Source organism: Amphiura filiformis, chromosome 16, assembly GCF_039555335.1.
Source record: "Amphiura filiformis chromosome 16, Afil_fr2py, whole genome shotgun sequence".
NCBI classification, from domain to species: Eukaryota; Metazoa; Echinodermata; class Ophiuroidea; order Amphilepidida; family Amphiuridae; genus Amphiura; species Amphiura filiformis.
In genome coordinates, this window is record NC_092643.1 from 33,067,892 (window position 1) to 33,081,261 (window position 13,370).

General features: G+C 36.2%; 1 protein-coding gene across 2 annotated transcripts in view; it reads left to right on the plus strand.

Annotated features, from left to right (window-relative positions):
- Window positions 1-3,356, plus strand: part of LOC140135886 (integrator complex subunit 8-like) — a 41,614-nt gene extending 38,258 nt beyond the window's left edge. For both annotated transcript variants that reach the window (XM_072157548.1, XM_072157549.1), the window contains 2 exons: window positions 502-545; window positions 1,918-3,356. In XM_072157548.1, coding sequence (XP_072013649.1) covers window positions 502-545; window positions 1,918-2,034 — 161 coding nt within the window. In that variant the 3' untranslated portion in view covers window positions 2,035-3,356. The remainder of the gene's footprint in view (window positions 1-501; window positions 546-1,917) is intronic.
- Window positions 3,357-13,370: the final 10,014 nt, after the last annotated feature.

Genomic DNA, 13,370 nt, shown 5'->3' on the forward strand with positions numbered 1-13,370 from the left:
TCAACATTGGGGGGATGGTTGTATGGACCATCCCCCTGGCAAAAAATATACATCTATGGCTCCAAAAACACACATATTGTTAAAAATGTCTTCAAAAATAGTATTATAAAAATACCCCTTATTGGGCAATGTTTTTGACTCCTTCAGAGGAAAAATTCACAATTGAAAGGGTCAAAAAAATTTGAAAATACCCTTTCAGCAAAATGCTTAAAGAAAACCCTGATGGTAAGCATAGTAAGGGATGTCATCAGAAACTCAAACACCAGTCGCCCGCTGTTGCCATAGCAGAACCGATGGTTTAGCCTGCGTTCTATTGTTCCGAAGAATAGCAACCGGACCCAATGGTTGGATCAACCGTTGCTTGGGTTTTGAAGGCGTTCCCCAAAGGCATTTAATTAAATTGAATCAGAAAATAAAAACTTTTGTTGGTTTACATATTCTACAGTATTTGATGATATTCAGCTAGATACAGATCACTTCCTTAACTTGTCAATTTTACAGTCAACCACAATAAACTTAATGAGCTTGACAAGAAGCAGAAAGCAGTAAGTATAATCCTGTCTATGCAAAACAAAAGGGCATAACTGCACTTTTGTCATACTTGAGTTTTTACCATTCACATTGATATGTCTATGGAGAATTGGAGATGGTATCTACCCATGGTATAGACAACCCTTATCGGGCAGGTTAGCTTCATCAACTGGACAGAAAATTAACTAAAATTAACTTTCATTCATATAATCTCATTAAAAGGGCATTTCGTGATCCACAGCATCATCCCCCCACTTTTCTATCACTGGAAATCTCTGGCTGCATAATGTTTATGTTCAAAATATTTCTTGCAGATTAATTCGTTTAGCAAAGATATTGTGAAATTTGAATTTCGTTCTGGTATACCAGAACGAAATTACAACACATTGCCTATGGAGCAGTGCAATACACATAATCATGCATAACTCGCAAACGCAAAATCGGAATCAACTGAAATTTTGGAAATAAGATTTTTTCGTGGATATCTACTGAAAAATGTCATAAAAAGAAGATGCTAGGATCACGAAATACTCCTTTAATATACGAGATACATGCGATCCAATCATTTTGTTTATTTGCCAAAACGCAAACGCTGAACGCGGTTGCTAATATTCAACAGTGGACCTCTGCGCCGTCAGTGTAAACTACCATATTTGCACAGATTGTGATTCGCACTTCTGTTATTGGTCGTCCTGTTTTAGCCTGATCGATATTTGGAAGGGCAAAACGTAAAACTTGTTTATTTTTGAGGAAAATTGTGTGTTATTTTGTGAAGTGAAGAGATGAAAATGATGGTAATAACTTCGCATCGGTAATATGTCAGGCATTGTGAAAAATCTAAACATTTTGCTTTGGACCTCGGAATATTCCTTGGCTCCAAAGGCAAAATGTTTAGATTTTTCACAATGCCCTCCAAATAACCGCTGCGCAGTTATTAACCCGGCCCGGTACTATACAAATATGCACCACCAATCATATCAGGCCAAAATTATGCACTCTGGTAAACTTTTTACCTTTGCCTCCCTTGACAATTGATGATCCCTCATACATCACTGTCATCCCATACATGAAATACTTCAGTTACATCATTGTATCTTCCTCTTCATAAACTAGAGGTAGCAGAAAGTGGTATTTGGTCGGTCCCATCAAACAAGCAAAACCTCATCTTTGCGGTCGAGCAGGCAGTCATGAATTTTTAACCCTGCAAAAATAATAATTACACATAATACCTAATGTGAATATATTTAGAAATTTGATTAAAAAACCCACTAAACTGTCCAAAATTGATCAAATAGAACCTTGACTACGTCAAGTTGTGTGCATATCATTTAGTATACAATACAGTTCAACTTTAATATCGTTCCTATGTGGTGGTTTTTCTTTCAGATCCAAGCAATGAACACACCAGAACTCAACACCAGTAATCCAGATGAAATCCTCCAAGTTGCTATACAAAAAAGAAATCGACAGTTTCTGAGAGCGATGTGCAAACAGTATCTGTAGTAGCAGACTGGCCATATGGCGCGTCGTGAAATTTCCTGATGCGCCAAAACACTTTAGACTATTCAGGCTGGTTTGAATTCCTAACACTACTTCAAAATGGGAACAAAGTATAGGAAATTATAAAGAAAAGATCATATAGACAAACTGTTCTAGAGCTGAGCAAGCATCCTTGACTAGATTACTTTATTAACATTTTTTAATCTAGGTAGGTCATTCAGTGTTGAAACACTGCTTTCCAGTGATGCCCAGGAGCAATGATAGGGTGTACAAACAGTGAGGCGTTACCCTGATCGGAACTGGCTATGAGGTCATTGTTATCCACTGCATCTGCTCCACAATTCAAATGCGGTAATGAAGAGAACGGATAATTTTGTAGATGTAGATGAACCGTCGGAGATTGAACTGGGGTCCTCCTTAACCATGGGGCCACGCTGCTGTCACGCCGAGTTAGATTAAGACAAGGACCGGTCTTCTAACATTTCTGTAATCGCCATGATAAATTTGTGTGACCCAAGTAGCAAACAGTTGAATAGTGTACTTATGACCCAATGCAGTTTATTGCCCAGGGGACTGTTTCACAAAGACTTACTTAATGGTTGATCATAAGTTCAATCTTACGCTTGATTTTTATGCCTCCACCGGAGGTATTATGTTTCCTGGTTGTCCGTCCATCTGTCCGTCTGAGCTTGCGAGTGCAATTTCTCGGAACTGGTAAGGCGTATAGTGATGCAATTTGGTGTAGGGGTGGCAAGTGGCAGTCTACAAATTATAGCAGGTTTTTGTCACAAAATATGGTAAATAAGTACCTAATTTGCATAATTTATGCATATCAAGCAAAATAACCTTGTGCACAGATTATCTGGAGATCTGTTCGAATTACAGTGATGAAACTTGGCGGAAGTAGCACAGCCAGAGGTTCTTGACCTGATTTGATTTTCAGTGCAAAATATGCATGATGGCAAGGTCATTTGGGGTCATCCGGGGTCAAATCGCCATATATTGTTGCAGGTTCATGATATTTGGTGGGAACGACCACTGTAGGAAGACAAAAATGTCAAGGTCATTTTGGGGTCATCTGAGGTCAAATCGCCATTGTTGCAGGTTCATGAAATTTGGTGGAACGACCACCCTAGCGAGACAAAAAATGTCAAGGTCATTTTGGGGTCATTCAGGGTCATCTGGGGTCAAATTGCCATAGATTGTCGCAGGTTCATGAAATTTTGTGGGGACGACCACTGAAACAAAGCAAAAATGTCAAGGTCATTTTGGGGTCATCTGGGGTCAAATCGCCAGACTGCTGCAGGTTCATGAAATTTGGTGGGAATAGTGAGGCAAGTAATGTGAAGGTCATTTTGGGGCCAAGTGAAATTGCACTGGTTAAAATAATGGGCATCAAGGTGGAGGCGCAGGTCGAGAACTGTGAAATTCTAGTTCTACAATTATTGATCGTAAGCTAAGATTAAGCTTAAAGTTCTGTTTCACAAAATCACACTTACGCTTTGTTTGATTTTAATATTTCAAAAAATCGTAAGTTACGCTTGATCAAGAGGTTTTACGGTTGATAAATTAAACCTAGGCCAAAAAATTGTTTGTTTGTCCTCGACCGCCCGCTCGTCAGATCTAGACCGCACCAATAGTTTTTTATCAAACATTTTGAAAATTTAAAAAAAAAATAAAAAGAGATTAAAATATTTGTTTTTAATAATGGTTTTTTTTCTAGATTTGGAGTATCCCTGCACCTGGAGCTAAATGCTAGGGTCATACATAGTTAACTGTAAAAAACAAAACAAACAAAAACATTTTGTATCTTCATTATGCAAAATTATAATTTGGCAAAGTTATAATTTGTATTCATGTCTGTTAGGAATTTCAAAATACATTGGATTTGTATCCATTTTCCATTGAGTGACTTTGACTTTTTTTGGCCTTATGATCAATCGTAACCTTTGTGAAAGGCAACCCATGTTTTTTTTGTGTTCATAGCAGAAAAGTGGGTACAGATTTGGGTCACAATTTTCAAAAAACTTGTTTACATAGATGGGGTATTTTTCAAAATTGTCTCCAAAAATATGAAAAATGTGCAGATTTTGCATTGCTTTTTAACAAAATTTGCAGAAATTTTCTAAAATTGGGCAAATGATCTGTGTTCTACAGAAATAATAGAAAATACATATATTTTTGTGTCTCCTTAAAATTGGATGGTATATGTTTTGGGTATGTTTTCAAAATGCCAACCACACGTCCCTAAATTTCCCCCTCTTTTGAGAAATTTTGAGACCTTTTCGGTAAATCCCATAAGCCTCTGTGGGTATAGACAGGTGATGTCATCACGCTGCTGCAAACATTGTTACTGCGCACTTCACAGCTTTGAAATGCGTAGTAACAGTATTTGCAAAACGATGTGCACATTGGTGTGACGTCAAATGATGACATCTCGGGTCTACAAAGGCTTATGGGATTTACCGAAAATGTGAAATTTTGCAGTCTGAAATTTGTAATAAAGATGGATGTTGGGGAACTGTATGTTATGGAAAAGATACTGTTGTCTTTGTTATCTTAGTCATTGTTGCTGGTGTGATTGAAACTGGTCACATGAATGGTACTAATCATTAGTCTTATTACAATTGGAAAAACAAGCTAAAACACCCGGGGGGCCACTGCCATTACAAGGTTGACACCATGCTCATGTATGGACTTTCAAAATGGACCCTAAACAAGTAATTATCCTTCGATCTCAGAATACCCTAAACAAGTATTTTGTCATGTTTTCCACACCCTAAACAAGTAATAATAATAATAGCGACAAGGCACATATCCACTCAATTAAGAGCGCTCAAGGCACTAAAACAAAACAAACAAACAAACAAAAACTAACAAGACAAAGAAAACTGGAACTAAATTAAGAAACATAACTTAAGAATTACAGAATGTCTCTGACATAAGATGAGTTTTTAACAACTTTGTAAACACAGTTACATTTTTAACAGTTCTGATATAAATAGGCAGTTCATTCCATAGACGTGGAGCTGCGATTGCAAATGATCTGTCACCCCATGTGCGGTTGGATTTTCTTTCTTGAAGAAGTTGCATGTTTCCAGATCGAAGCGTACGGGTGGGAACATAATGTAAAAGGAGTTCAGATAAATATAAGTATTTTCAAATCAAGTCTGAAATTATACCCTTTTCAAGTAAGCCTTCATTAATGTTTTGCATAAGATGTTCTTAGCAATTATATAGGCCCTGCTGTCCTTTAACAACACATTTGCTATCTATCACTATCATGCATTTTATTTCACTGTAATGGTTAAGATATCTAACTGTACACATCAATAAATGCTTTATATACCCTTTACATGCAACTAAGCTGTTGTAAAAGTATACCCTTTTCCCCCGATTTTGGCAAGTTTGACACCCTTTGCACTGTACGCGTGTACATCGCCCGTCCGTGAAAAACTACCCTTTTTACGCGTTTTTGTACACGAGCATGGTGTCCACCTTGTAATGGCAGTGGCCCCTCCGGGGAAAAACAAACACCAGCAATGGGACAGATGACCTTAATCTTTCACACAGGGGGTGTAGATTTCAAATGGAGTCACCCAACCCAGTCACCCATTCAGATAACCCCATTTGAAATTTAGATTCCTTGTGTGGAAGATTAAGGTCATGTATTCCATAGGGAATGTATGGATTTCAACTGACACCACCCATTCTGGGACACCGTGGCCATGCATAATGAGCTTGACAATTCAGTTGGTAAAACATTTCAACATTAATTGGGTTTGTTCAATTTAATTAGAATTTATATTATTTGATGGTGGGGAGTGTGGAACTTGTGGTTCACAATTTAAAACCCAGAAACACTGCATATCTGTTAGTACTTACATATTTTTTGAATAAAATTCAAGTTGAGGATAATTAAACCTATTGTGATTTTCTTGTCAATTTCTATAACCTTCCAGAATTGTCATTTTGTAATTTCTGCATCAGTCCCCTATTGAGAATTCAAACAATCCACCCATTTAATTTGAAGTCAGTTACCCATGCCAGCCTGTTCCACCCCATCCCCCACTGCCAGAGGCCAAAAAAAGTCACCTTTTTTGTACCCAAAAAGTCCCATTTGTGAGCGTAGCCTTTGTGATCAAAAGGTCCATATTTTGAATAAAAGTTCACATTTTCAAAATCCGCCCCACGGTCCACTTTTTCAAAATCTCCCCCTCCCCCGTCCACTTTTTCAAAATCAGCCCCCCCAAAAAAACAAATTCTGGTTACGGACCTTCAGTTACCTACTCTCTAAATTCCTAAGATTCTATTGTAATGAGGGACAAATCCAAGCTTAGATTAAAAATTCTTAATCTGATAGATTAAACTTGAACTTATCTAAACTAGAGCGGTTCTCGGCTTTCGCGGTTCTCGGCATTCGCGGTTCTCGGTAGTGTGGGTTGGTCCGTATGTGACGTTTCTGTTCAGAACCTTGTGTGACCCTTCCCCCAGAAAAAAATCATCCGCCACCACTGGTTATAACAAGGGCCTTGTAAATGCAACTGGTGAGACAGAGCCTCGAATGACGTTTGTGTTTTCAGTCTGATTTCAGTTCCCTAACAGGTACAAAGTTTACGCATTATCATTAGGCCTACCAAGTATTGTATGTCCTATAATCTCTTATGTATGACATGGATCTTTACCATGATTGTGCAAGAAAAAAAAATATCATTTCAATACCCCAAACATGCGTTAAAAAAGACCATGTTTTACACATGCAACCTCAAGTTTAGACATATAATTTAATTTTCCCTAAACCCTCATGCACGGGAAAAATCATGCCGCCACCATTGGTTATGACAAGGGCCTTTTAGGGTGCACACCAGTAAATAACCCCCACTGACTTTCTGTACAGACAGGGGCCGGGAAAACAACTCAGTTCTTCAAAACTTCCCCTTTCTGCAAGCAGAAGGTCAGATGACGACATCCATTGTAAAAATTAATATATGGATTTCAGGATTTTTTTTCCAGAAATATTGTAAAAAGTTCAACCTATAACCCATACAGCTAACGCCACCTCACAAACAGCTTGGTGTTTCTGAAATGTAACACATTTTGAAAGTTGTCATAAAAAGTCGGATCCTGCTAAATTTACACAGACAATCTAATTTACAGGCCTAAATGATGATTAAATATGAATCAGGGCCTAATAGTTGCCTTTTAAGCCTTTTCTAATGTATTACATTAAGTCATATTGCACATTTCCTCGTTTCAAATACTGTTTTTTTCCTTCCAGGGTGTAGCTAGACTTCTCCGTACTCCACTTGCCAATTGTGCTTCTGGCTATTGCATTTAAGCTTAAAACTCTGATTATTATTTGTGCACAATTGATAGATTTTCACATCTAATCTTTTCAGTCACCGTACGCCCTCTGTTTGTTAGCTTCCCAAGTGGACTACTGACTTTGGATTGCGGATAACTTTTTAACACGGGATTCTATGGAGAGTTAGGCCAATTTCTGGCCTAACTAAAATTGGTCATGATGTAATGCATCTTTAAATGAATCTGGCTTGTGATTGGTCCCCAGATATCGTTATTGATTGAACAAATTCATCAGGATCGGTAGAGTAAACTAGTAAACCAGAGTTCGTAGTATCTGATCCAAGAAAATGCACTTACTGTGTACGTTTCAACAACCACTGTTGTCTTTGTCAACACTTGATGAGGAGTGACTGCAATCTACTGACAACCAACGCTAGAGGATATGTAAAATCAGGCGGTTTTGGCGATTTTAGCCATTAAGCCCCCCCCCACCGCATAAATCTGAAAGCTCCTCTGAGCCCCCCTCCTGGAGACGCTATTGCAAAATCAATGGAGAGAAACTATACTACCTTGTTTCTTAATAAAATGTAACAGGGTACATCAGGCAACTATGAGAGCCAAAAAGGCCTCAAATTGAGCAAAGAAAGACATTAATTTTCACGTGCATTTCAACCAAGACGCTTCATTAGTGGTGTTCGCCCTTAATGTCATATTATCATGACCGTTTTATTTTGTTTTATGTGAAGGGCTGGGGTATGAACGTTTGGACAGTATTTATTGTGGGACATTAGAGCACATCAGACATATCGAATTGCATTCTGAATACTAAGAATGTCCTGATATCAAATAATTTTGATTTTTTGAAATTCGCAATGTAATACACATTTTATGACAAATCATTAAAATTGATATTTTGATATATAACAGTCCTCGAAGTAAATTTTATAAATTTAATGATACATTCTTTAAGTATATGTAGCTGGGAGGAAAGGCCGACGATCAATTGAAAATTTTGACCTTTCGTATTGAAGATATGGATTTCCCCCCCCCAAAAAAATAGGTCTTTTTGGGAAATAAAATCCATATCTTCAATATGAAAGGTCAATATTTTCAATTGATCGTCGGCTTTTCCTCCCAGCTACATACACTTTAAGAATATGTCATTAGATTTATAAAATTTACTTCGAGGACTGTTATATATCAAAAATTTGAAAAATATCAAATTTTAATAATTTGTCATAAAATTTGCATTATATCGTGAATTTCAAAAAATGAAAATTATTTGATATGAGAAAGACATTCTTCGTATTCAGAATGCAATTCGATATGTCTGATGTGCTCTCATTTCCCACAAAAAATACTGTCGAAACGCTCAATACGCTCATTCCAGATCCCTTAAGTATATGTCATATTACATGTTTCACATTTGTACGATTTTAAATAATTCTTTATCATGTTTATAGGACATGCTCTGTTATATTTTTATATCCTCTTTTCATTCTTGAAAAGATAGATCATGCTTTTTATTTCACCCATTGGGTATTTCTTTATTAATTTGTATTTATATGGCGATTTCAAGTGGGATAATAACTCCTGGATGACGTAAGCATAATGTTGATAGATTTAAATGTCATTATAAATAGGCACTTAATAATAATGATATTGAAATAAATTGATAAATAGATAAATTAATAGATAAATAAATAAAAGATATATAAGCCTAGATAAATAATAAATAAATGATAAACTAGGAGTAAATTGCAAACATTAAATATCTTAGAGCAAATGAGCATTTAATAAGTTTTTGCGACAAATATTTTGCCCCTTCTTGTACGTTTTATCATTATTTTATCTTTTACTAATTTTTTTTGGGACATGCTCGCTTATTTATTTTTTATGTGTTCCTCGTATCATTTGTGAAGTATTTCTTTATTTTTGTTTTAGTACAAGTGATCACTGAGTATGTTTAACTGTGGAAATATCGGTAGATAAGGTGTTTTTTATTTCACCCTTTAGTATTATTTATAAGTGTATCAACATACATTTCACATGTCATGATTTTTCATTGTTTTATTTTAAAGCAATTCTTTATTGGGGTGCATGCTCTCATATATTAGGTGGTTTTTTTTCATGTTCCTCTTGTCATTCTTGATAGATGGCTGTTTATTTATGTCGCGTGTTAAGTATTTTTTTAATTTTTGGTCGAAGTGTATAATTATCATCACATGCTGTACGCTGTTTATTTATTTCGCCCTCATTTTCTTTACTTTTGTTTTTAGATCTTTAGTTCTTTATTTTTGTTTCTGTGAATATCATCCGAAAAGTAGGCCTTCTGCACATTATGATTTTTCCTTGCTTTATTTAACTCTTTACTGGGGTGCATGCTCTCTGCTGGTTTTTTTTCATGTTCCTCTTATCATTATTGACAAGATAGCACCTGCTGTACGCTGTTTATTTATTTCGCCCTAAATTATTTCTTTACTTTTGTTTTTAGATTTTGAAGTTGATATCATGATATCACACGCTATGTTTTATATATACCAACCGCATTGTCTGGTTAAAGACAGTTCTTGTTTTAAATCCTGAATACAATGTCAACATTCAGTTCGTTCACCTCACAATGCGGTGCGATGTTATATAACTGTATATATTGTAGGGTTGCCAAACCCGCGATGTAATAGGCCTAGGTCAATAGGATGAGTTTTGAAGATTTTCCTCGCGACAATTTCCTGTCCTATAGACACCAATTGATGGTTAAGAAAAATATTGCATGACTTCTCAACATTGGCTTACGCGACTTCTGGTAGTTTTTTATCTCATAGAAACCAACGGGTGATAAAAAAAATATTGGGCGACTTTTCAATGATTTGACCCGCGGTTTGCCCTCATTTGTTTGGCAACCGTGGTCTGTGTTAAGTGAATATATTTCGGTAAGAAAATAATTATCATAGACCATGTAGACAGAACGGACAATAGTCATAGGCGCTCTCCTCCATTTTGAGAAATATACTTTTACACACACACTACATTTATAATTAAAATGATCAGCCTTAAAGTTAGCCAAACCTAAGTGGATGAAATATAAATCAACACTTCTGGCACTGATTGGTTTCCGTAGTTGTTATATGGAATACGAGCTGTCTGTAGCTACAAAATTGTCTGCAAATCGGCTTTTGCCGGGCCTCTCTTTTTCGGCGTTTTTCTGCCTCCGCAGGAGGTAGTATGCTTTGAAATGTACACCTAAAATGCCGCACATTGCGCGGCATGTAGGCCGATTGTACAAATTTATATTCTGACAAGTACTCTAATTTCCGCCCGAGAGCCCAATATATATCCCCCACCTCTTTGCGCCATACATAAATTCGCCTATCGCCATTTCCGAATGTTCAAAAAGGTAATCACGCTTCCTCAGCATGTGCAATAAATTAGCATTAAAATTAATCTTATTCTATAGGGATTCTAGAAACGCCTAGCACGTGGCACCAATGGCGTGGGTCTATCAAGTTAATGAATTATGCATTAGAATATTTTCAAACTCATATGTTGTATAATTGAAGACCGAATTAAAAAAGACTAGCTTGCGTATGCCGTCCTGTAAACCAGACCAAAAATGCCATACTGCGCAGGTCAGCAACCAATCACGGCGTGCCTTTGTCATGACGTCAGACGCAAACTAGTCTTTTTTTAATTCGGTCTTTAATTATAGGTTGTAGCCTCAGCGCTCATCAGCAGCCACACCACCTCAATGCCTTCGGTGTGATCAGCAGCTTTATCGTTGAAGACAAGTTGGAAAACCTTTATGCTGTGGCAATGGGAATACACCTCAAACAAGGTTTAATTTCATGATTACATGAAACCTGATTATTAATGCAAAAACTTTGGCTGGAGAAGTTGAAGCTGACGTTCATGGCGACACTTTGGATGTAATAATTTGACATCATGGATTGTTTTGTGCAAAATTGGAGGTATTTTTGTGCCACGGCGAGTCAGCAGACCGACTGGCATGCATGCTAGGCTCGACTAGGCCACAATCATGATCCGATGCATTTGAACTGCAATGTATGGTATGATACGCCTAGCCGCGCCTATGGCCGGCTTCATTGCTGCCCGGGCATTGCTGTTCAAATACATGTAGCCTACTAAAGTATTGCAATTTTATTGCGTTGATATAATTCGGAATAATTCGTTTTAAAGTATTTGCTTCCCCAATTCCCATGCGTGGTTGTGTTTTATGTTCTACTGAGTACTGTTGCAATATTTTGCATGCATACCCATGACCGTTTCAAGACTTTGACTGAGAAATTTGCTTTTTGTTTGTTAAGATAAAAATAAAAATAAAATGCAAGAATCATCTTTCCCCACACAATACTTCTTACAAACAAGGTGTTGATATTGGCCCTTTCGATGCAAGACAAAGCACAAATGAAGGAAACAAAACAAAACAATAATGTTTTTGATTTTTATTCAATTACACATACAAAAGAGTAATGACCTATAAAAAGACCCCCTAAATATAATAATATTAATATTATTTTAGTCCTGAATACAAAATATAATAAACAAGCATTAAAAAAATCTGAAACGTTACAATCGTAATTTTCAGTCAAAAAATCCACGAGAAATGACTCTTGATACAACTATAGGCATATTATGCATTTAAAAAACAGAAACGGCTGCCTGCATCTGGAACTCTTCATATCTGAAAGTTTGAAGGTCTTATTTCATACATCAGAATTATCTGCAAGATTGCAAGATGGCTTTAGGTGACCGTGGCCGGCCCTATTGGCTAATGCACAAATTTAGATTTTCTTTCTATTTAAATAATATGTTAAAGCTTATGCCCTGTAGATTACATTCGGTTCTTGAGATATGGCCTGTCAAAATGGTGCGAACCCAAAACAAAAAATTGGCAACAACTTTCTTTTTATTTTCTATATTTTTGACAAGTCCAGTTGCCAGATGATTTTCTAATTACATGTATGAATTATGCAAAGTAAAGATTTCAGATACAATTAAAAGAGCTATAGTAGGCCTACTGAGGCATGGTACATGGGTAGAACACACACTGTAGACCTACTACAAAATTACGGTTGCGTTTTGGCAAATTTCAATTTGCATAATTAATTTGGGCCACTTATTAGAAAAGTTGATTAGGGCCCTAATTAATTATGCAAATGGAAAAAAAAAAAAAAAAAGGCATTCATGGGTTTTATATCTTATTTTGTAGCCGATCTGAACATTCTACTTTGTACAATTCTTGCATATATAATTAGAAAATAAGGCCTACCTGACATCATTGCATATCAAAAATAAAAGAAATTTGTTGCCAACTTCTTGGTTTCGCGCCATTTTGACAGGCCATATATTTTGGTAACCGAATATCCGATTAAAATAAAATTTTCAGTCTTGTAATCAGGAGAGAATGGACTCACATATTTCAATCAGACAAAAATCTATATCCAATAGCGTTACCTTAAAGCTAGCATTATAAGTGTCTCCTTAACTAATAACAAAAGGTGCCCACTGGTATCTTAGAGGCATTGTCTTTTTTAAAGACATTTCTTGTTCTCATTAAATTAGGGTCCCGTTCAAATAAAAAATAAACTGGTGTCTAGATGTAATCACAGTTAACACACCAGGAAAATTATAGAATATACAACAACCTAGTTACACCTGTAGACTGCGAACAAACATGCACCTGGCCAGACCTGGCCGTAAAACAAAGTGTTCTCCCTACGGATACCCTTAAGGGTCACACAATAATTTAGATTACCATTTTTTTATCTTCAATTAAATTCAAATCCATAAGATTGACTTTTTAATCTTGGATTTAAATAGTAATCCAAATTAAGATTAAAAATTCAATACAATGGATTTGAATTTCAATCTATTAGATTAAAAAATGGTAATCTAATTCAAATTAGCTAATTTTTATCTATTGGATCAAAAAGTTTTAATCCTCATTTTTGACATACATTTAGCGTACTACCATGCTTAGTACGGTGTCCCATCGATGCCAAAAAAAAAAAATCCAA